This window comes from Trachemys scripta, chromosome 2 (assembly GCF_013100865.1).
Source record: "Trachemys scripta elegans isolate TJP31775 chromosome 2, CAS_Tse_1.0, whole genome shotgun sequence".
Lineage (NCBI taxonomy): Eukaryota > Metazoa > Chordata > Testudines > Emydidae > Trachemys > Trachemys scripta.
The window spans coordinates 111,227,427-111,252,334 of NC_048299.1; the positions used below are offsets into that span (position 1 = coordinate 111,227,427).

At 45.6% G+C, this 24,908-nt stretch overlaps 1 protein-coding gene across 1 annotated transcript in view; it reads right to left on the reverse strand.

Moving 5' to 3' along the window:
* Positions 1–17,740, reverse strand: part of TEX10 (testis expressed 10) — a 120,659-nt gene extending 102,919 nt beyond the window's left edge. Inside the window, exons 1-3 of the mRNA XM_034761416.1 lie at positions 17,645–17,740; positions 9,278–9,466; positions 6,564–7,273 (exon numbers count right to left, since the gene is read on the reverse strand). Coding sequence (XP_034617307.1) covers positions 6,564–7,273; positions 9,278–9,457 — 890 coding nt within the window. The 5' untranslated portion in view covers positions 9,458–9,466; positions 17,645–17,740. The remainder of the gene's footprint in view (positions 1–6,563; positions 7,274–9,277; positions 9,467–17,644) is intronic.
* Between the last annotated feature and the right edge of the window lie 7,168 nt (positions 17,741–24,908).

Below are 24,908 nucleotides of genomic sequence, written 5' to 3' on the forward strand. Positions count from 1 at the left end.
ACCAGAAATTCAGATTGGCACAGCTTTGTCTCTCAGGGATGTGAATAATCCACCCCCCAAGAGATGTAGCTATACCGACCTAACCCCTGGTGTTGACAGCACTAGGATCTTCCCTTGACCTAACTATCACCTGTCAGGGAGGTGGATTAACTTCAGCAACAGGAGAACCCTTCCCGTCACTGTAGTGAGCATCTACACTGAAGCACTGCAGCTGTAGCGGTTTAAGTGTAGACATATCTTCCGTATTCCTCTTATCCCCACTGACGGCATGAACTTCTCCTTAGCGCAGTTGTCCCAGTTTACAACATTGGAATAAATGTCCTATGTTTGACTGCTATGGAAGGGTCACACTGAGGAGGAGGGTCAAACAGTGGTGGGTGGAATTCATTATTATTCCACTTTTAGATTACAGACCTTTAGATTACAATCAATGAGCAAAGTATGTAGGACAGTACTTGGCACACCAAGAGGAACTCCAACAGAAGTCCCAGGGCAAGCAACCTCACATTAAGGTCTGTCTAGTTTCTGGACCTGAGCCTTATCCAAACAGTAGGATAAGGTTGTGGTATGGACACTGTGCAGTGATGAAATTATATTGTTCTGGGATACTGGAATGACAATAATTGGCTGGAATACTTAATTCTCAATGAGAAATAACACTTTACAATCTCTCTGAAAAGCCTAGCCTGCAGTAGTTAGTTGAATTTTACTCATATTATGGAGACAAATTGCTTTAATTACCACAGCACCAAGCTGAATGGTAGATCAATGTGCTGTGACAAAGTTCCTCCTCTATCTTGGTGGGTCCTGCGCTTATTGGCGGATTTTCTTGCCTCAGAGATTCACCATGTGGGTTGGAGAACAGCCCAGAGACCTTCCCCTCTGGGAGAACCCACAGTCCAGGTCAATTGGGAGGTTTGGGGGGAACCCAGGGCCGCCCTCTACTCCAGGTTCCAGCCCAGGGCCCTGTGGACTGCAGCTGTCTATAACAGCTGCATGACAGCTACAACTCCCTGGGCTACTTCCCCATGGCCTCCTCCAAACACCTTCCTTAGTCTCACCACAGGACCTTCCTCCTGGTGTCTGATAACACTTATGCTCCTCAGTCCTCCAGCAGCACACCCTCTCAGCTCCTTGCACTTCTTGCTCCCAGCTCCTCACACTCCCACCACAAACTGGGGTGAGCTCCTTTTTAAAACCCAGGTGCCCTGATTACCCTGCCTTAATTGATTCTAGAAGCTTCTTCTTAATTGGCTCCAGGTGTCCTAATTAGCCTGCCTGCCTTAACTGGTTCTAGCAGGTTCCTGATTACTCTAGTGCAGCCCCTGCTCTGGTCACTCAGGGAACAGAAAACTACTCATCCAGTGACCAGTATATTTGCCTTCTACCAGACTCCTGTAACCTACTGGTCTGGGTCTGTCACAGTGCCCTTGAAAAACCTGAAAGCAAGCTCCTCAAGGTTCCCACTAAACTGGGATGACAACACTGACTGAATACATCCACTTGTTTCAATAGCCTGAGTTTTCACATTTGTGAAAGCAAGATGGACTGAACTGTGAAAGCACAAGGAGATACTATACTCAGCTGCTGAAACTCATGGGCAGGAGTCCAGCATAACTGCCATTTAAAGAAAAACTAGTACGATCCAGGATATGCTCAACCAATATGTGCAACTTCAGTGGCCAAAGAGGAGTAAACAGATGTCCACTGCCAACAAAAGCCACAGTACGCAAAGGTTAGGGTAGTCTGTAAAGTTGACGTTTGACTACTGCAGTATACTTTGCTATACAGGGATATGGGAGCTATGAGTGTTTCATGTCAGTGAAATTGTTAACCACTTTGCTAATGTATAGTGCTTACAATATATTTTAATTCTAAGGTAGCCTGGAAAAAACTGCCACTGTAACAATTCAGCTTGTTTACCTTGTACATAGTAGTTATTATATGACACTTGGATGCAAAGGGACTGGGTGGTAAAAGCACTATTTACCAAGCATTTTTGTACTATGTAACTATTAGGCATTCAAATAATTTCTAATAAAATGTAGACTGTTTAATCAATAAATAAGACAGATTCTAATAACACAAAAAATTAAGATGGAGCTCAAGGAAAAAAGATTCCATAGATGCACATAATACTGATCTGTGGCATCAGAGCAGTCAGAGGACGATGAAAGTCTAGCAGAGGGTAAAGGGAGTCTAGTGGAGACACAGGGCAAGAGGAGGGCCATTTGCAAATTGTAAATGGCAAAAGGGAAGAGTCACTTGAAGTGTATAAAGCTGTTTGAAACCAACATCAGGCTGATATGTATGCCTCTCTCCTTGAGGAGTATTGCCAATGGCCGAACAGAAGCCCTAATGATTTGGCAAATGAGTTGGGTTTAGCTTTCCATCTTCATCCACCTGATGTACATCTAATGCTCCATTTGTTCTCTTGCCTGGTCCTTCTCAGTTTGAGTCTTCTCCTGCAATCTAGTCTCCTTCAACTTCCTCTGCAGCTTCATTCTCCTCCTCCTGAATCAGCTGCAGCTTATTTTTCCTCTTTAGCTCCAACTGTAGTTCAAAGACGATCCCATCCCTTGACATTGCCTTGTTCAAGATGTCAGGGGATTTAATTTCTTTGTTCTTGATCCCCTAAAAAATGAATTTGGTGGGACAAAGTGGCATCTTAGCGTCCAGAAGGCAGGAGCTATTCCAATCAATTCCTCATCCAGTGCAACTACTACTTCATAAGTATCAGTAGAACCCAGTGAAGAATCAGAAAAAGGCAAATTTGAACATTAAATTATGGCTTTGAACTGTTCAAATGTTCTAATTTTGGAATGAAGCTAAACAGTATGCAGATAGGGCTTCGCAGAGCACACCAATACTCGGTAATCACTAAGACAAGGTATGCATTACATTTTTTTTTTTTTTTTAAAGGTAAAAAAGCTTAATTCTTGCCTGGAGCACTTGGGAGGAAGAGACAGGGAACAAACATGGGCCTATTATAAGTCATTTTAAAAGCTAATACTCCAGTTATGGGGTATGTACGGTATTCAGTTTGGAGGCTTGTGAGGTTTTGTTTTGTTTAAATAAAAATAGCAAACTGTACCAGACACAGCAGCAATTAATATCCCCTCCCCACCACCCCGTGTGCAAGTTATTGTTTTTTAAGCCCAGGAAAAGGACTATTTTGATAAGAAAGCTGGTCAGAAAGCTAGAAGTGTAGTCACCTGAGAGATTTCACCATCTCCTGCTGTCAGAGCAGCAAAAGATTAAAATACATGATAAATGTATTTGCACTATCAGCGTCGATTCCTCTCATGGGTAATAAATGTATTATATCAATGAATCACATCTTGGACCACTGACCTTGCCTGTAAGATTTAGTGCAATAAAAAGATGTAGCTTTCTGGAGGACATTAATATTGTTTGTGTGTTAAACATTTACGTTTGCCATTTTGGGGCTGTCCATGAAGTGTAGGAGCCACCGGAATCCCAGGCATTTCTCTTCCCTACCATTAGAAGTCACTTCTTTCCTGGCAGCAACAATAGTAGCAGAGGTTGAGGCTTTGACTACACTAAAGGGAAAAGTCTATCTAAGCTACACGATTTGAGTTACGTGAATAGCATAAATCAAATCGATGTAGCTTAGATCTACTTATCGTGGGGTCCACACTACGTGACGTCGATGGCAGACGTTCTCCCGTCAACTCCCCTTACTCTTCTCGATCAGGTGGAGTACAGGAGTCAACGGGAGAGCGATCGGAGGTCGATTTAGCAGGTCTACTGAAGACCCGCTAAATCGACCACTGATGCATCAATCGCCGCAGCATAGATCCTCCAGTAAGTGTGACAAGCCCTGAGAACTGATTGCAGAGCTAAAGGAGATGGAATTGGGGATGAAGGGATTAAGAGTCTCCAGGTTAATGTGATATTTTGGGAAGGAAAAAGAGGTCAGGGAGAAGGGCTCTATGCTGTAGTCCTGAGGTTCTCAAACTTTTTCTTTCTGAGGATCCCCTCCCCCAAAAAAATGCTATAAAAACTCACCGGCTCCCCTGTGCCACAACTGTTTTTCTGCATATAAAAGCCAGGGCCAGCATTATGGGTTAGCAAGCAGGGAAATTGCCTGGGGCCCCACACTACAGGAGGTCCCGCGAAACTAAGTTGCTCAGGCTTTCGCTTCAGCCCCGGGTGGTAGGACCCCAGGCTTCAGCCCTGCATGGTGGGGCTTTGGCTTTCTGCCCTGGGCCCCAGTGAATGTAACACTGGCCCTGCTTGGAGGACCCCCAGAAACCTACTCACCGCCCCTCGGGGGCCCTGGACTCTTGGTTGAGGAATACTATCTAGTCATCTATTTTCGATCTCCAGCACCCAGACTACTTCTACCCTTACTAGTGGTAACTTGCACTCTTAACAATCATGGCTGTAGTCAGTAAGACAAGATGGACTGGTCCTATTTATCTCATTCCCCAGGACCCCCCAATCTCCCAGTGCACGGAGTAAAAACAACAACCAAATGTGATAAAATGAAAAACATCTCAATACCTTTTGAGGAGGGCCCTTCTTTTCCCAATAACTTGACTTTGTTGCCATCACCTTCCTTTGCGAGCCATCCTTTAGATTCTGGTAACATCTCCTCTTGGTAATCTGCTGGCTCGTCCTCATGCTCGCTCAAATCAGCCTCTTGGCAAGTAGCTATAACCATAAGCGGCTCTCTGGACCCCTTATTGAAATCCAGCTCCTCACAGAAAGGGCAGCTAGTTCAGCTGGCACCACATGTTCAGATATCTTCTCAGTCTTTGTTATGATGCATCTTCAGTTCTCACACTGCATGGACGGCATTCAGTGCACAATTTGGCAAGCCTCTGACACATCTTGGTATAAACCTGCTAGTTCTGACTCCGTGTGAATGGACTTGTACTCTATTATCCAAGCAGGGCCTTTTCATTGGCTCAGCCCAGCTTACAGCTCAATCAAAGTTTTCAATGGAGCAGATTTTATTGGAAATCAAGAAGATTGCTGAACTCTTACTTGCTATCTCACAGAAATGGATACTGGCAATCAACTGCACACTACTGTTAACTTCATAGAATTCCCAGTATTCACTGCAAATAAGGTGCTTCCTGTTGATTTGCCCCTACGGCAGGGAGCACAGAACAGTCAGTGACAGGTAAAACGTGGCAATGGAGATGGAAAGACCAGCTAGTAGCTGTGCCTTTGAATTTGCATTGGGGGAAGACACATTATATGCTCCTGTAGTTCAATCAGATATACAGTAGATAGAGCACAGGACTGAAACTCAGGAAACCTGGGTTCTATTCACAACTCTGTCACTGGCCTGTTACGTGACTTTGGGAAAGTTACTTCAGCTCTGTGCTTTAGTTTCCCCCATTATAAGATGGGGATAATGCTACTTGCCTCCTTTGTAAATTGCTTTGAGATCTATGGGTGAAAGGTGCTACCGAAGAGGTAAGTAGTATTATTGTTCTCAGGAAGTTTGTTCTATGAATGCTACAACGCATATAAAACGCCTAGGATGACATTTGTGTGTAGATGCAAATTGTCTTACAGGCATTGCAAGAACAAAGTGGGGCAAGGCTTTTTGTCTAGTGTAGGGAGGGTCATTAGGGAAGAGGATTAGAAATATACAAGTGGGTTTTTTTCATAAATGTAAAATTAAGTCCATTTCTCAGTATCTACTCTGTTAACCATTTCTATTTCTTGTTAGTAAGCATACATTAAATCATATTTCAAGAAGTCACATTTTATCTATAAGTGAACCAATCTAGAAAATTGGTAATTTGATAAAAAGCATTTGCGCACTGACAATTCTGTGTGTGACCTCAAAATAAGTGACTTGTGTGTTTATACCAAATAGTTATATAGTTGTACACCTCAGACAGCCAGAAAGTACTTATAAAATGGGTAGTATGAAAGATGTTATGTTCAGCCGAAGAAAATATAGGTTGGAGAAAAGAGTACAATGTATTTTTCAAGGGAAGAGATCAAAGTTACAGCAAAACCGATTAACTTTTTGAGCCTTCAAAATTCCTCAGTTAAAAAAAGTGTGGCCTGAAGTTAATGTTTCTACGTCACATTAGAATGTGCACATCATTAAAGCATGAGATACTCTCCGTGCCAGTACACTTAACTTCTACTAAAAAGGGATTTGCCTTCGCACTCTCCAGTTATATGCATAAAAAATAATGCTGTGGTGTTCCATCTGCATGGAAGATGTACTGGAAGGATGGCCTGTACTGAAAATTTGTAACAAGTGGTATAAATAACCATTTTATTTGTAGTTAATGAAAAATACCATTGAGAGAGTCATAATGAACACAGAGCATGGTTATCAATGGCTCAATATTTCTATATTTTCATATTCCATAACATGATCAAATTGTTGTGGTAAAATAACCCATCTCACTGAATGATCTAATATAAATCTCGCTAGAGTCCTAACACAAAAATGAACACCTGTGACTCAGTAGCAACAACATACAACAGTCTCATATTAGCTTAGTTGTAAATATAGAATTGACTCAATGAAACTCTCAGACAAGTAACATTTTTCTCACCTTAGTCTGAATGCTGAATTGATCCTTGGTTGTGACCCACCATTTTCATATAGCTGGATGTGCTGCTGATTACTGGCATGCTCCTTCCAGCTTATACATACTGAGTTCCTCATGAACTGGGAGTTCTCCTTTTGCTCCTGGATTCCTTCATCATCTTCTGATCCCCTGGAACCATCTACCAATGCTTGGAGAAACTTCTTGAATCTGATCAGTACATTCAGCCTCCATTGCTGTGAAGTTACTCTGCGGTTAGGGTTAACAGACAGCATCCAGGACATTTTCTCTCTACTTTTCAGGTTTTTTGACAACTGCTGGTGAGAAATAAGCTCTACAAAATTCTTCAGCAATATACTACAGCGATTAGTAAGGAGGACTGGGTACTCTTCCAACAAGATGTCCAAGACCTTCAAAGAATCCTCCTGAATTCCTTCACTGATGTGAGTCATGGCACTGGAGAGGTGGGCACTTACCAAAGGAAAAAATGGAGCAATCTGCTCAGCTCGGATTTTTGGAGCCAAGAATTGAAGGAGCCGGATTGCCGCTACTCTGACACCAGAGTCCTTGTCTGTAAATACAGCCGCCACCTCACTTAGTATATTTGAAAGGTGTGCATCAATTATAAACGGATACTGGGACAGCAGTTCTTTGAGCCCAAGAAGAGCACTTTGCTTAACTCCGGCACTGTAGTGATGCATCTGTGAAAGCAGATCCTGCAAGAAGAGAGATACACGCTTACTAGTTATTCCTTCAAAAACTTTAAACTGACCCATTTTCTAGTATTAATCTGTTCTTAAAAGGCTTAATAGGTATAGAAACTGTTTTAAAGGACTGTATCAAGAGCTTAATAATTTCAGATCCAAAAATGCTTTCTTTTAGAGCATAACAACAAACAAGTCACCTACCCTCCTATTTAATGGTTTGCTATCTAGGTACTTACATGACCTTCATAATCATAACATCTGAGTGCCTCCTCAACTAATAATACCAACCAAGATTCTCTCATACCCACTTGCAAGAGTAGAGCTGGAGTATACCAATTATGACTGCACAGCTACTTTTAAGGTACCCCTAGCAAACTTACTTCCTTGAAGGTGGCCCCTCATCTCCTCCAGTGGGAGGGCTAGAGTTAAGGAAAGGAAGATGGTGTGACAGCTCTATTGCAGAAAATTGCTGTACTTTGGAGAACTTACTGAATTAAATTTAAGTATCTTTGGGCTCCAATATATTAAATGAATCATTTATGAATTATTGTGGGCCGAACAGTATGCAACCTCTAGAAGACGGAAAGGTGACAGATGTGAGAGCTGGACTGTACTGGTTAAAAGGACTATACTGAATAATGTGTTAGGCAAGAATGGACTTTTGGAACAAAAAGTGTTAACTGGTTTTCCTGGGGATTATCTAAGGGGAGGTCAATTCCCTGAGGACTATTTAAGGCAGTGATGTGCAACCTGCAGTCTATCAGGGTAATCCACTAGCAGGCTGCGACACAGTTTGTTTACACTGACTGCCCGCACTCCCATTGGCCAAGAACGGTGAACTGCAGGCACTGGGAGCTGCAGGCAGCCGTGCCTGTCAACTGTCAATGTAAACAAAGTGTCTCACAGCTCGCCAGTGGATTACCCTGACGAGCAACATGCGGCCCGCAGGTTGCCCACCACTGATCTAAGGGGAGGTCAATGCGAATACATTTTTGCACCATCACTCCCTACCTCCTGTTATGCAAAAAACCAGCCTTATGAAGTTATGTCCTGAAGAGTGGCCATTATCTGCTGATCACCTGTTACATGAGATCAAGATAATACACCTAAGCTATATACAGGAAAGACTGACTACTCATAATAGTTCTGGTTCTGAATCTGAATCCGAGTCAGTTATGAACTTGTAACCCTGGGGAAAATCCAGTTGTGTGTTTCGAAGGACTGACACCTACCAGTACCCCAGGCTGGAGTTGGGGTCACCTGTGATAAGCTTTTTAGCAGATGTGTAGGTTCTTTTATTGTTTTTAATGCTTTCTCTGTAATGCTTTAACGTTAAGAACAAGTGTACTTGCTTAGAAAGAGCTGTGTGATACCCTGTACTGCTGGTAATTACAGCTGTTTATAGCCTTTGGAGAGAAAGCAATGTGCAGAGTCTGGCCTGCTTAGGTGGTCTGACTTATTAGGGATATCACGGTGTAGGTGGGAAACATTGCAGTGCGGAAAAACCCTTGTTGAGAGAGCGACAGATCCCTACCCAAGAAAGATGACCTCTGAAGAGCCAGGAGCCAAAAGCAGATGCCTTTGATAGATCATGGAGGTGCAGTTCCTTTCAGGTTGCAACAGATGGACTTAGAAAGTAGCAAGCAGATGAAAAATGAAGAAAATAAAATTTTCAGAAACAGGATCCTAAAGTTAAATATGGAGTCTATTTTTGAAAACTTTTGCCTCTGGACAAATTAATGACGTAACACCAAGATTTAAAAAAAGCAGGTGCCTTGAGTTAAAGCTTCCCAAACAATATTTAACTTCCGGCTCCTATTTTTGAAATCTCTGCCTTAGATTATTAGTTCATCCAAAGTCACAAGCCACTAACTGAACTGCACAAGTATCCATAGTCCAGCATTTGGTCACGGTCAGTGGGACAGTGCTCAAACACAACTTTTTTTAAAAAACATAATAAACTGTCAAATGAGCTATATTACAATCACAGCTAAAACGTTTACCTTACCATACCTTTATGTTAAGTTTTCTATTGTTTGTGGGAAGTATTCCATCCTCTTTAAGCTGTTCAGGAAGATGTATGGACTTTGTTTTGAAGTTTGTATCAGTTGCATTTTCTAGTCTAGGCTTCTTTTTTCCAACTTTTAGCTTCACCTTTTGAAAATCCTCTTGGTGTTTCCTCTTTTTAGTCATTTTGAAGCTCTGTAGAGAGATGTACAAAATGTTAATTAAACACCAGGCAATCAAATAACCTAAGGTAAAACAATGTCTATTCTTCTCAAGAACTGGCTTCTGGACTAGTTGATTGCTCCTTAAAGTATGGCTCAGATCTGAAAAAGACTTACAAAAAAGGGCACCTTCTTAAGCAATATAACTGCTCCCTACCTGCATTCAGAGTGATATCTGCTTTACTTTACCAACAAACAGCACATTTTTTATTACTTTTTACTCATGTTAGCACTGCAGAGCCAACACAGCTCTGAGAGCAGGGTTCTATTCCATTTGTGCATCAGTCAGAAAATCCCAACCAGTTGCATATCTAACACAAATAACCCAATCAGATCACACAAGTTTAATTGAGGCCCTAATCTGATTTACAAAACTTTCATTACTGATGCAATGAGTGAAAAGGAAAGAAATTGGCTGCTTGACTTACAGACCACAGGTTGAGTTTGCAGCAATGGTAATTAGGAAAAAAATAAATAAAAATAAACATTAAAAGACTGAAAATCAAGTCATATTGGCTTTCTTCTAGGAAATTGTATAAACATTTTTGCACCATTGCTACCAACAGCAGAAGTTGTAGTGATAGACAGGGTGTAGGCAAGGTGGTGGTAAAAATCCTGTCTGTCCCGTCTATGATGTTACAGTTTGTACTAAGAAGAACAGGAGTACTTGTGGCACCTTAGAGACTAACAAATTTATTAGAGCATAAGCTTTCGTGGACTACAGCCCACTTCTTCGGATGCATATGTTACAGTTTGTACTGTCACTAGCAGCCATGCAGATGCACCAGCACAGAAAAATGCTCATAAATTTTCCTAACATAGGTACACAATGAGAAAAAATGAAACCCCAGGATGCCATCTGGTATAGTGTATTAAAGTTGTTTCTAAGATTTCTAATTGTATGAAACACTGATTTCTAGTTGTAATGGGTCCTGATAGTGGCAGTTAAAATGTCAGGATTGAAGCAGAAAAATAAAAAGCAAGATGTCATTATATGATTTTAAGGACCAATAACTCTCAGCCTTCCTGGGATAAAATAATGATTTATACCATTTGAAATCTGAGTGCCTCCAAAATTCAGTGGTACGTAGTACTCATGTCTAATGCTGGCGGTTCAAAGAGTTCATAAAATTTACACTGGATTGTTAGTTTAGCACAGTTTTTTTGCACTAGTCCAAGACTAACTTTAGCAATAATTATATTATAGCAAATCCCAGACTTCATACCAGTATAATATTAAGTTTCTGAAATAAATAAATATATATATATATATATATATATATATATATATATATATATTCATTAAGTGGTTAGATAAAAATAACTGGACCTTGCCAAAAAAGTACTAAAATGTTTAGTGAATCCCTCAACTTCTAAAAAGGCTCAATAGCTTTCAAAAAAATCAAATATTTTAGTAAAGATTTTCTACTAATCTAATATTCAGTTTGAGATATTAACCTACAATCTAGAAATTCAGATTTTCTTTATTTTTTAAGTTTTGTTTTTAAGTTTATAAAATCAGAAAATGCATAATGCTGTAGTTAAATGTACAGAATTAGTCCTGTATTTGACAACCACTACCTTAAGAACCTGAGAAATCATTACTATAAATGTTGTGGTATCTGCCAGAACAAGCAAAATCCCAGTCACCATAAATTTTCTGTATCTATATTGATATATTGACACACATACAAACAAAAAAATCACCATTAAACTAACAAACCCAAAGGTTTTTTTTTTTTTAATTAAAGAAAGATGGGGTATTGCTGACCAAATATAGAAACTTTTAACAAAATTCATCACTTGTAACTCTGTTTACGGAAAATATATCTCCAAAAAAAAAAAAAAAGTAAAGTCTGCAACTTTATGTTTTATATGTATACTGCCAGGGAAATCTTTCTTAAACCCCTTGCCTGTGTTAATAATAGCACATCCACACAGAATTAAAAATAAAAATTTTAAATCCAATTCACTTAACTGTCCAAAAGAAGTGAAATCTGTCAACACTAGACTTGAAAGTTACAAACAAAAATGTAGCTTCTAAGTCTCATGTACTAGCTCAATGCTGTGTATGGGTTCACAGCAATATATGAGAATACTGAAATACAAATCCTGTTTTCAATAAAAAATAATCTATTCATGTTAAAGGACTTTACAAAACTTACATTTTGGTCCCAAACTAAACAGGCAGCATCTATACCCATATTGCTTCTAAGATCTTACAAGCTTTTGATTTTCAGCTCATCTTTACCTGCCTCTGGGCATGCATAAATGCATTCCAATATAATTTCCATTATATAATCACAAACCATACAGCAATAACTGGTTGCAACTCCTGTTATGGTGCAATTTTTTCTCTCATTGGAACAGCTTGTTTTGAGTCACCAACAATTTTTTTTTTTTTAAAACATCCTTTGGGATAAAATATATTGTGCTTGTTCTCCATCCTAGAGGAGATTAAGTTTGAGGAAAATCCATTAAGTTACTTCTGAAGGAGAGTGGAGGATGGGTATAAAATATATTCTTTGCACTGAAGAAAAATGCGAACTCACATCCACAAAAAAATATAACTCGGAAACAGATTAACTTTGAAACTGTGAACTTGACAGTTTTCAATGAATACGTGCTCTATTAAATGACAAAAAATTGCTCCAAAGTAAAATTACAGTAGAACCTCAGAATTACAAACACCAGAGTTATGAACTGACCGGTCAACCACACACCTCATTTGGAACGAGAAGTATCCAATCAAGCAGCAGCAGAGACCAAAAAAAGGAAATACAGTACAGTACTGTGTTAAATGTAAACTACTAAAAAAATAAAGGGAAAGCAGCATTTTTCTTCTGCATAGTAAGGTTTTAAAGCTGTATTAAGTCAATGTTAAGTTGTAAACTTTTGCAAGAACCACCATATCATTTTGTTCAGAGTTACAAACATTTCAGAGTTACGAACAACCTTCATTCCCAAGGTATTTGTAACTGAGACTCTACTGTATAAAAATGCAAGATAGAGCATATACAACAAAAGAAAATGTTAAATTGTAAGCTGCACAATTACAGATGCTATTTAAATGAGCAATTTTTTCCAAAATGTGGAGACAACTGTTTGCCTTAGTTCTGCCTCCTAATCTGAACCCTCCTTTCAAATGGCCAGGCACCCAAACTCATTCTACTCCCCTCAACTCCTCAAATGGGTTTTGAATGTTAATCATTATATAACACTCACAATTCAGCCTTCGCATCCCTAAATAATCATTTTATCACAAAGCACCTCCCCGACTGCTCCATTACAAAAGTGCCTCCACTATCTAAACAATTCTCATTAATAAAAAAAAAAAAAAACAACTAACATCCCAACCTCAACAAATTTATAAACAAGGTTAGTAAACAAAACAAAAAAACGCTACAGCAACTGTGGTAGTAACTTAAAAATACCTCTGAAAAAATAAGTGTTTACATTTTTTTTAAGTGGGGAGAGATTAAATAAGTCAGATTTCAAGAGGGAGCAATACACTGGATTCTCCAGGACGGAAACTTCAAATTTTTGTGTGGAGAGCAGGTCCTCAAGCACATCTTGGGATCTCTCCACCATAACTGGAGTGCAATTCTTGTGAATACATAAGCACGGCCATATTGGGTCAGACCAAAGGTCCATCTAACCCAGTATCCTGTCTTCCGACAGTGGCCAATGCCAGGTGCCCCAGAGCAAACAGAGTAATCATCAAGTGATCCATCCCGTTGCCCATTCCCAGCTTCTGGCAAACAGAGGCTAGGGACACCATCCCTATCCATTCTGGCTAATAGCCATTGATGGACCTAACCTCCATGAACTTATCTAGTTCTTTTTTGAACCCTGTTATTAGTCTTGGCCTTCACAACATCCTCTGGCAAGGAGTTCCACAGGTTGACTGTGTAGTGTAAACAACACCATGAAAGAATCTGCAATAAACTGTGTGCTCTTTCAAATGCACACCTGTTGCTCATGTAGTTAAAGGCATGCCCAACTGATGGACACACAGTTTACCTGAAGTATCAGGGGGTAGCCGTGTTAGTCTGTATCTACAAAAACAACAAGGAGTCTGGTGGCACCTTAAAGACTAACAGATTTATTTGGGCATAAGCTTTTGTGGGTAAAAACCTCACTTCTTCAGATGCATAGAGTGAAAGTTACAGATCCAGGCATTATACTGACACATGGAGAGCAGGGAGTTACTTCGCAAGTGGAGAACCAGTGTTGACAGGGCCAATTCAATCAGGGTGGATGTAGTCCACTCCCAATAATAGATGAGGAGGTGTCAATTCCAGGAGAGGAAAAGCTGCTTCTGTAATGAGCCAGCCACTCTCCACCCTGATTGAATTGGCCCTGTCAACACTGGTTCTCCACTTGCGAAGTAACTCCCTGCTCTCCATGTGTCACTATATAATGCCTGCATCTGAAGAAGTGAGGTTTTTACCCACGAAAGCTTATGTCCAAATAAATCTGTTAGTCTTTAAGGTGCCACTAGACTCCTTGTAGTTTACCTGAAATGTATCTATGCCCAAAGGAAGTGCATATATGTAGGGGTCATTCCCACACCTATTTTTAAAAGAAAACTAGGCAATTAAATGTATAGGAATGCAATATTAAGGTTGCAAGTTAAAAATCACAAAAGAAAAGCTTCCACAGTGTGTAACTTGGCCAATTGTGATTTTTAACTGTGCTTTAAAAAGTTTTTGCATTATATAGATAATTTGAGAAAAGTGTATGCTACTGGAGTAAACGTATCCGATGAAAGTTTATCCAATGAAAAGGTGAGCTCTAGTACCCCTGCTACAGAAGTAACAATAAGAACTGGTCACATCCACTTCTGCTGATGCAGTTTTCTGAGCAGTAGGACAGGAAGTGTAGAAACTTCTGTTATCAACTCAATCATTTGCAACAAGCCTAGAACAATGGGTAGTCTCAGGTGCTCTACTTGGCCAAACTCTATATAGCATGGGTGACCAGATCACTGACGGGAAATATCGGGGGGAGGGGGGGGGCGGGAGAAGGGGGGATATCGGGACACGCGGGGGGGAGGGGGGGGCGGAGCAAAAAAAAAGTAATAAAAAAAAAAGCTGCTTTTGCAGGTGCCGGCCGCACCGTGGCTGCTGCCCCTCCCCCCTCCTCCCCCCAGGGCACATGCGGCACGTCCCGCCGCCCCACGGGGAAGGAGCCGCTGGAGCGAGAGGCGTGGGGCTCCAGACCCAGGGAACGGCGGGGGAGAGCGGCTCAGGGCCGCGCGAGTGGACACAAAGTTTATCGGCTGGGGGGGACCCCTGACGGCTCCTCGCCCTGCCCCTGTAGGGAGGTAGTATCCCCACCCCGCGCCAGCATGTCCCACCGGCCGCCGCAGGCCAGGTAAGGAACCGAGTGCCCCCTCCCCCCGGCTCCTCAGCTGAGCGGCATTCCTCCTCCCTCCCAGGCTTGCTGCTGTAATGCCAACGCAAGCCGGGGAGGGGCGGGGGTGGCCGGCTTCCAGTTCCTGCGGCTTGTGAGTACGGGCACCAGGCAAGCAAGGGGGGCTGGCAAGGGGGCTGCTCCCCCAGGAGGGTGACGGGGGGGGCTCAACTGAGGAGCCAGGACGAGGGGGAAGAGGGCGATTTGGCTCCTTACCTGGCCTGTGGTGGCCGGCGCGACATGCTGGCGCGGGGCGGGGAGCTGGCAGGGTCCCGTCCAAGCTGATAAACTTTACATGGCCACTCGTGCGGCCCCGAGCCGCTCTCCCCCGCCGCTGCCACCCTCTACCTCCTCGGGGAGCAGCCCCCTGGCCAGCCCCTCTACCTCCTGGGGAGCAGCCCCCTGGCCAGCCCCCCTTGCCCGCCCAGTGCCCCTACTCACCAGCTCCAGGAACTGGAAGCCGGCCACCACCCCCTCCCTCCAGGCTTGCCCTGCCATTACAGCAGCAAGCCTGGAACGGAGGAGGAGTGCCACATGCATGGGGAAGAGGCGGGGCCAGGGCGGTGATTTGGGGAGGGAACCAGTGGGGGATGGAGGGAGCGGAGTCGAGGTGGGGGGGGGGGCAAGAGCCCTTCCGGGAGGGCAAAATTGCTTGTTTGTCCAGTGTCCCGACCGCACATTGGTCGGGACGCGGGACAAACAAGCAAATATTGGGACAGTCCCGATAAAATCGGGACGTCTGGTCACCCTATATATAGCTGATAATTGAGGCAACGTTTTAGTCACAGGTATTTTTAGTAAAAGTCATGGCCCGTGACCTGTCCATGACTTTTACTATATATATCCCTGACTAAAACTCGGGGCGGCGGAGGGGAGCAGTTTGGGGGAAACTATGGATGCGGCCCGGCAAGGTGCTGCCGGTGCTCGAGGGGGATCACGGCCCAGGGGGGTGTTGTGGGTTCTGGGGTGGAGAAGATGGCAGGGCTGGGACAGGTTCCCTACCTGGCTTATTGGAAGCAGCAACCTCCAGCTCCTAGCTCCATGTGCTGCCTCCGCTCCACCCCAAGGCCCGGTTCTGCAGCTACCATTGGCTGGGAATCATGGCCAATGAGAGTTGTGGGGGCAGTGCCTGCAGGCAGAGGCAGCATGTGGAGCTAGGAGCTGAGGCAGGGGAGTGCCTGTCGCCCTTCCAGGGAGCACCCCCCAGGCAAGCACTGCCCCGCAACCCAACCCTGAGCCTCCACAAACCCAAACTCCTGGTGCTGGGGAGGAGGAGCGGCCTGACACTGCCCCAGCAGCAGCTCAGGTGGCTCCAGGGCCATCCACACAGGCCGCTGCAGAAGTCCCGGAGGTCCCAGAAAGTCCTGGAATCCGTGACAGACACAGAGCCTTACTGATAATCAAACTAGATCTTCCACCCAGACAATGGACATTCTTTCAAACATCCAGCAGCTACCCCCTCTACACCACTAAGACTCCCACAGTTTATTCATCCCAGAATATTTCTATTCACCTTAAAACTGCATGAATGATCTGCAGATGCAAATTGAAAAATTAAAAATAGTTAAATAGCCCACACTATGTTCAAAGCTGTATTACAGGGGAGTTAATAGCAACCCCTGTATTTAGACTGCTTAACCTTTTCCATTACAAAAGAGTGTTAGTACTTCTTTCTGAGAAACTACCACCTCCATTGTTCTAAAAAGACCTTTGAAATTTGGCAGGGAGAACACAGACAGGATAGAGAAGTGCTTTTTCTTTAGCCCATGAAATTCCATTCAAGTTTAGTTGAGTTATAAACTGAGAAAATCGCTGCATCCCTTATGATGCTCACACTGATCAAGAAAATATTAACAATATGCCCAAATAATATCTGAACACACGCTAAAGAGCCAGAGATGGAGCAGCAGCTCACACTGCAATGGAAACTCCTGGGCGCTGCAGAGCAATCGCTGCAAAAGGAGGAGAATGAGAGCCGGACCAGACGAAATATGCAGTTCTTTATTTTTAATCCTCGTGTGTGTAGGTAAGTGTACTGGGTCCTGAAAAAGAGACGGTGTTTGTGCGTGTGCTGGAACTGACCACTACAGACAGGTAGTTACTGCCGAGTAGTTATTGCTGCCGCTGCGTCAGAGCTCAGAAGCTGAGCACAGACAGTCTCACTGCGAGACGGGCTTTTATGGTTATTATTTTTAAACACTCAACTTGCTGGTAGCTCCAAAGCTGAGCCCCAGCCCCGCCAGCTCCCCGGGGCGGGCAGCAGCGGTCTCTGCCCAGGGCAGCTCGCAGGAGACGGGCTCGCAGCGCGCCCCCACACGCGCAGAGGCGGGGCCCGGCAGGGGCTGCTCTCGCTCACGGGGGTGTCGCGGTCAGTGATTCAAAGCCGCCCCGGGGGCTCCCTGCCCCGCCTCGGCAGCGGGACGCGACTCCAGATTCGCGGGGGTCTGACTCCGCCCTGGCCCCGGGGCAGCGCCCCCCGGTGTCACGCCCGCCCCGCTCTGCGCGGCTCCGCCGGGGGGGGGACCCCGAAGCGAGCGGCGGGGGCGGGGAGGGGGCCGAGCCCCGGGCCCCGGGCCAGACAAAGGGCGCTGGGGCCGTGTAACCGCCGCCGGCAGCACGCGGCAGGAGGGGGTGGGGGGCAAATGCCGGTGTCCCTGGAAACGACCCAGCGGGCGGGGCGGGGCCGATTCGCGTCTCCCCCCGAGTGGGGGGGGGGCGCGCGGACCTCACTCACCGACCCACGCGGCGACCGTCCGCCACCTCCCGACTCAAGCTACGGCGAGTCCGCGCCGGAAACCGCTGCCCACGTGACTAACGGGAGTGGGCGGCGGGAACTAGGACCTGCGACCATAGAGAGGAGCTGGGCGGGAAGAGCGGCCGCCCCCTGAGGTCTGGGAGGCGCCGGGAGCGGGCGGAGCCGAGACCTCTGCGCCCCGCCTCGCCAAATCCCGCCAGGTACAAAGGCAAATCCAGCCGGTCCCGCTCGACGCAGGCCCCAGAGGAGAGAAGCCCAGCGTGTGTGTAGCGACGCTGCGGCTGCGCACGGCGCTGCCAGGCCCGGGCTCCGGGAGCCACGCGAACATTACCCGGAGTAACAGCAGCCGGTGGCGAGTGGCCGCAACTCTCACTTCGCGGAGTTTCGCGTCCGATGCAGGGATGCGCTGTGGAAACAATCCTCTGGCTATAAGTGCCTGAAAGAAAGACGGGCATGGTGAAGGCATTAGCCGATTCCCTTTGGAACAGTTTGTTGATTCTGGAGAATTCTTGCAAAATTGATGTCAAAAATGTAACTACAGTTTATTCACAGGGTCACAATACATGTTGTACAGAACTTCTGCCCCATAGCATCGCAGCTTATCTTTGCTTAGTTGGAAGTGCACCTTCAACCCCGCACAACAGTCATAGATGGAGAGTCCCAGGCCAGGTGGGGGCAGGTGCAAACTGGCCCCGCCCCATACCTGGGGCATGTTTGTCCATGCGCTGCCCTCCCTGCAGTGCCCTCTGATGGGGTCACGTTGTGTCATGGCGCAAGACTTTCCACATGCCTGACTCGAAGGGGAAGGGAGGCAAAGCACCCCTCATATTCCTGGGGCACAGCCGCATCAGTCTGCGCCCGCCAAATTCACAGCGGACACGAATGTATAGGCAGCAAGACCTCAGCAGCAATGTTGCTCTGGGGCTTCAGAACCCAGATGGCAAATAAAAGATTGTGTTGTATAAGCCATTCTTAAAGCCCCAGTGTGGTTTTTCTGTACGTGGCTAAGCCCTGCTCTCGTCCATCCCCTTTGGGCCTCTCGCCAACAGGCCAGAGTCACAGATTGTACCGGCCAGCTGCAGGACAGGATGTAGGGTTCCAGGCGTCCAGTTTTTGACCGGAATGCCCAGTCAAAAAGGGACCCTGGCGGCTGCTGACCGGGTCGTTAAAAGTCCAGTTGGTGGCGCAGTGGGGCTAAGGCAGGCTCCCTGCCTGCCCTGGCTCTGTGCGGCTCCTGGAAGTGGCCAGCATGTCCAGCCCCTATGTGCAGGGGCAATCAGGGAAGCTCCGCATGCTGCCCCTTCACCAAGCACCGGCTCTGCAGCTTCCATTGGCCAGGAACCACTGCCCCAGGTTGGAACCCACACCCTAACTCCCTCCCAGACCCCGCACCCCAAACCACTGCCCCAGGTCAGGACCCCCTCCCGCACCCTAATTCCCTTCCAGACCTCTGTGATGTTATTGACATGAACTGTGACCGTATAGATCATTGTTGCAACCAAGGTCCTATAGTTCATCAAATCTTGTACAAAGGAGGTCAAGTAGGATGTCTATGAAAAGGTTATGATTTGCTGGTTATGATTATGCTATCTGTATGCATGTATCATTTTGTATTTAAAGTTATAAGTATTGGCTCTATATTGTCTGTATTTCAAACTTGTGCTATGCTTCTGGGTGATACCCCAGACAATTTGGCATCAGCACTGCCTAGCCTGCTTGAGGGTCCATTAAGGAACATCAGCTATACAATTTACCCATTGAGAGAAGGCAGATATACCTTGTGACTCAGCAAGGCATGCAGTGACATGCCTATGGACAGAATTCTAAGGTTTTTCCATGCCATGTGCTAGGTAGCTTGTGTTTTGAAGAAAGGAAGCACAAGCCACATGGCAAACGGATTATAAAAGGCAGCTGCATTATCTCCATTTTGTCTTCAATCCTGCTTCTTACCTCTGGAGGAACTTTGCTACACTGAAGCTCTGAACAAATGTCTGAATGACCCATCCAAGCTGTGGATGTACTCCAAAGACTTGATTTGAGCCTTCAGTTTATTCCATCACAGCTACAAGCCTGAGCCAAGGACTTTGCCATTGCTGTATGTAATTGCTTACTTTGACTAATTTTAGCTCTGATCTATATTTCTTTCTTTTTATGAATAAACTTTTAGATTCCAAAGGATTGGCAACAGCGTGATTTGTGGGTAAGATCTAAGTGGTATATTGACCTGGGTCTGGGGCTTGGTCCTTTGGGATTGGTAGAACCTTTTTTCTTTTACTGGTGTTCTGGTTTTCATAATCATTCACCCCCATAACGAGTGGTGCTGGTGATGATACAAAGGAGTATCTCAGGGAATTGTTTGTATGTCGTCTGGTTAACCAATGGAATAAAACCAAAGTCCTCTCTGTTTGGCTGGTTTGATGTTCCTTAATAATAAAGGACATCCAGCCATGGGCTGTGACTGCCCTGCGCTAAGCAATTTGTCCTGAATTGATACTCTCAGTTGTGTCCCACCAAAGGCAGAATCGTTACACCTCACACCCCAACCCCCTACCCCAGGTTGGAACCCCCTCCTGCATCCAAACTCCCTCCTGGAGCCTGCACCCCCCTCCCTCACTCCAATCTCCTGCCCCAGCCCTGAGCCCCCTCCCACACTCCAAACTGCTTGGCCCAACCCAGAGCTCCCTCCTGCACTCCAAACCCCTCATCCCCAGAGCCCACACCCCCAGCCAGAGTCTGCACCCCCTCCTGCACCCGTGCCCCAGCCCTGAGCCCGATCCCACATTACATTTCTGTAAAGCCCCAAGTATGTGGCCCCCAGACAGATACAGCTGCCAGCTGTGCCCCAGGCATAGGTGGAACATTAATCAGCCTCTGCTTCATATTAACCTTCACTTGTTGCTCTCCATGGTGAATGGCCCTGGGGGCTAGCTAGCATTAGAGCGGTGGTTCCCAAACTGGGGTTCATGAACCCCTGGGGGTTCGTGAAATGTTACAGGGGGTTCTGGGTATGGGTAAAAAATTCCCTAATGGCGGACAGAGCTGTCCCTAGGGACCCTGGGCAGCATGGGGCCAGCAGCCCAGAGCCCCTGGACTTCCAAGAGCTAAGCAGATCACAGCAAGCATATCTATCACACTGAGGAGATTTAAATTCAAGACTCCTTATAAGAAATGGAAAGGGAGGTGGATATTTTTTGCTGTTTTTAAAATTAAATAGCTAGTATTGTTTTTAAAGAACAAGTTTAAGCTTTGTCATAACGTGCGTTGTTTGCTTGGACTGTTCAAGACCTGAATGCTTGTGTAGGAGGAACTCTGAGTTGGCTTCTTAAATACCTTCATGCTGTTTCACATCTGATACTCCTTGATGAAACGTAGGAGCTTTGTCTTATAACAGGCTTATTCACAGTGATACAAGCTACGAAAGTGAGATCTTGGAAGAGAGTTGCCGTTTTCATAAAGTAATAAAATACTGTAATGATAAATAATAATTAATGATAAATAGTGTGTAATAAGCTTGTCATAAAAACAAATTGTATATTTCCAAGGTCACTGCTTTTATAATTTATTCTTAAGTAAAGGAGAAAATCCCTGGAAATATTCATTTTTAGGAGGGGTTCACGAGACACGACATTTTAGTGAAAGGGGTTCACAGGTTGTTAAAGTTTGGGAACCACTGCATTAGAGCAACGATAAAGAAGGAAATGACATCACTGGCAGCCTTTAGCTCCCTGTTGAAGCTTGCCCACTCTGCAGACATCGCTGCTTACCAGACCCACCGAACAATTCCCCAAAAGCCCTCTCCTAATTCTTAGATGGATATTCCATATAAAAAGACCAATCCAAAAAAGTATTTCCAAAAAAGGAACCTACAAGACCTCGAGATTTGGGTTGGGGTCCTGGTTCCTACATGCCAGGGGCTGGGAGGGAGGCTTCCTGAAACAAATACAATGTGATGTAGTTTCTTGCAAAAAAGACAAATATCATTCTGAGGTGTATTAACAGCAATGTTGCAAGTAAGTGTCCAAACTGGGGCACCATACTTTAAGAAAGATGTGAACAAGTTGGACAAGGAAAGTTTGAAAGAATTGTGCATGTTTAGTCTAGAGAAGAGAAGGTTAAGAGAAGTAAATAGGATGAAATTCAATGAGGACAAATGCAAAGTACTCCACTTAGGAAGGAACAATCAGTTGCACACATACAAAATGGGAAATGATTGCCTAGGAAGGAGTACTGCAGAAAGGAATCTCAGGGTCATAGTGGATCACAAGCTAAATATGAGTCAACAGTGTAACACTGTTGCAAAAAAAGCTAACATCATTCTGGGTTGTATTAGCTGGAGTGTTGTAAGCAAGACATGAGAAGTAATTCTTCCATTCTACTCAACACTGATTAGGCCTCGACTGGAGTATTGTGTCCATTTCTGAGCGCCACGTTTCAGGAAAGATGTGAACAAATTGGAGAAAGTCTAGAGAAGAGCAACAAAAATGATTAAAGGTCTAGAAAACATGACCTATGAGGGAAGATTGAAAAAACTGTGTTTGTTTAGTCTGGAGAAGAGAAGACTGAGAGGGGACAGTATAGTTTTCAAGTACATAAAAGGTTGTTACAAGGAGGAGGGAGAAAACGTGTTCTCTTTAATCTCTGAGGATAGGACAAGAAGAACATTCAGACCTGGGCGGCTGGAGAGTAGTGGCTGCTGCCCCGAGCTCCAGCGCAACGTGGGGCAGAAGCCCGAGCCCCCTCATCCCACAGGGCTAAAGCTGGGAGCTTCGAGTCCTGAGCCCTGGCGCACACTGCAGGGCTGACGCCCGGATTGCCAACTTTCTAATTCCAGAAACCGAACACCCATGCCCTGCCCACTGCCTCACCCCTTCTCTGAGGCCCAGCCCCTTCCCAAGGCACTGCTCCCACTCACTCCATCTCCCCACCCCCCCATCGCTTGCTCTCCACAACCCTCGCTCATGTGCTCATTTTCACTGCAAGACCCAAACAGGCATATTTATTGTTTTGACAGATGTATTATGCTAATTTCATGTTTTATTTGTTACAGGACACTAGAGCTGGCAGCAAAACAGTCAAAAGGGGTAATTTTTAAGAAAATGAAATTTCACAAAGGTTTTCATGATTCTTTCCCTCCCCCTTCCCATTTTTCATAACTAGCTCCATGTTTTTTGTTCACTAAAGTTATTGTAATTTTATGTGTGGAATTAGGACCAGACATTATCACAGCTGCAATGGGTCCATTAATGGCCCATTCCTGAAGCCCAAATACAAATCCATAGAGCACAACCACAAAAATGCATACCTGTCCAGATACCTATAGAAATAAATCTGTAGAAACTGACTCCCATACCTACATGCAGATACACATGTGTATTCATGTGTACACATCTAGCATGCACTAACATATATACTTCCACATTATTTATTATTACAATTGTTGTTTAGTGCCTAGAGACCCCAACTAAGATTAGGGCTACAGGGTGGTAGGTGCTGGACATACACATAGAAAGAGAGAGTCTGCCACAAAGAGTTTACAATGTAGCTTGACAAAGATGGGGAGAAATGTATGATACATTGGCTCTTCTGCAATTACTAGTCAACAACATTCACTTTATAAGAAATAAAACATTTCTATTAGAGTTCCTTTCTCTTTTAAAAACTTGTTATGAAATGAATACACGCATATTTTATGTCATCAATTTTTTGTGCGCAAGCCAGCAAAAGGAATAAAAGTCAAAAGAGTCAGGCTGCAAATTTTATTCACACAGGTATATGCGTCAATACACGCACCTTCCTATACAAAGACACACAGTCTCTTACACACATACAATGCATACATGACACACTTGCCTACACAGACATCCAGGCAGGAAGGGAGGAGGGTGGGTTAGAGGGGAAAAGATGGGTGGGGTGGGGTGGGGTGGAGGAGAGAGGATGAGGAGGGAAAGAGGCCAAGAACAAGAGCAGGGTGGGAGTGAGAGGGGGCAGTGAAGGAGAGAGGAGGGGGCTGTAGGGGTATGTGGGATGGATGGGGATGCAGGGGGAGGCAGAAGGCTACAGGTGCATTAGGATGTGGGGGGCACAGGGGTGTATAAGATCATAATGGGAGTGCAGCAGTGTATGGAGGTGAATGGGGTGCAGGGCTTTGGAGGTGAGGGACATGGGGCTGATGGCTCTGGGATGTGGAGTGGATGGGTGGGAGAGGGCTGGGATGGGTAGGTGTGGGGGACAGGCGGGATGGGACGGGGGAGGGATGCAGTGAGGGGGATGGAGGTGCAGGGGTGTTGGATGGGGAGGGATGCAATGACGGGGGGATGGGAATGCAGGGGGGTTGGGACAGGGAGGAATGCAGTGAGGGGGATGGAGGTGAAGCCCCATTCCCAGCACTCGGAGTCGAGGATACATACCTTCAACTTCTGGGTGCCGGTGATGGGGTGACAGACCGCGGTTCACCGCAGGGCATGCGCCGCAGCTCAAGACTAGCCACAGGAGGAGCTCGAGGAGGAGAAGTGGGCCAGCAGCAGTGAGAGAGATGCGCGCCATGACCCCTCAACCACAGCCTCCCAGGCGCACTAGTTTGTCCCTTGCCCTGCCCCAGCCAATGGGAGCTGTGCCTGCGGGCGGGGGGAAGCACGCAGACCCCACTGGCTACTCCTACACGTAGAAGCCAGAGGGGGACATGCCGGCTGCTTCCTGGGAGCCGCAAGGCGTAGCAGCTAGCAGGGAGCCTGCCAGTCCCACTGCGCAGCACCGCCAACCGGACAGTCAACGGCCCAGTCAACGGTGCTGACCAGAGCTGCCAGGATCCCTTTTTGACTGGGTGCTCCAGTCAAAAACTGGACACCCGGTTACCCTACTGAAGCCCCGAGGCGCCTCCCATCCGGCAGCTAAATTCCAGAGACCTAACCCCCCCAACCACAGAAGACAGAAGCCCTGACCTCCCTGCCCCGTTCCCATCCTGTAGGGCTAAAGCCCCGAGCCCCGCCTCCAGTGGCTGAAACCCAGAGCTCCAAACCACACTCTCACCCCCCTGGTGCTGGGCCTTGGAATTTTTATAGCATGTTGGACAGGTCTCAGAAAGTAAAATGTTGGGAATCCCTGGGCTAGATGACCTCTTGAGGTTCCTTCCAGCACAACATTTCTATTCAATTTCAGGGGGGAAGAGGTGGAGTGGGGGAGGAATGGGGATTGGGCCGTGGGTGGAATGGGGGAAGGGCTGTGGGGGAAGGCACAGAATAGGATG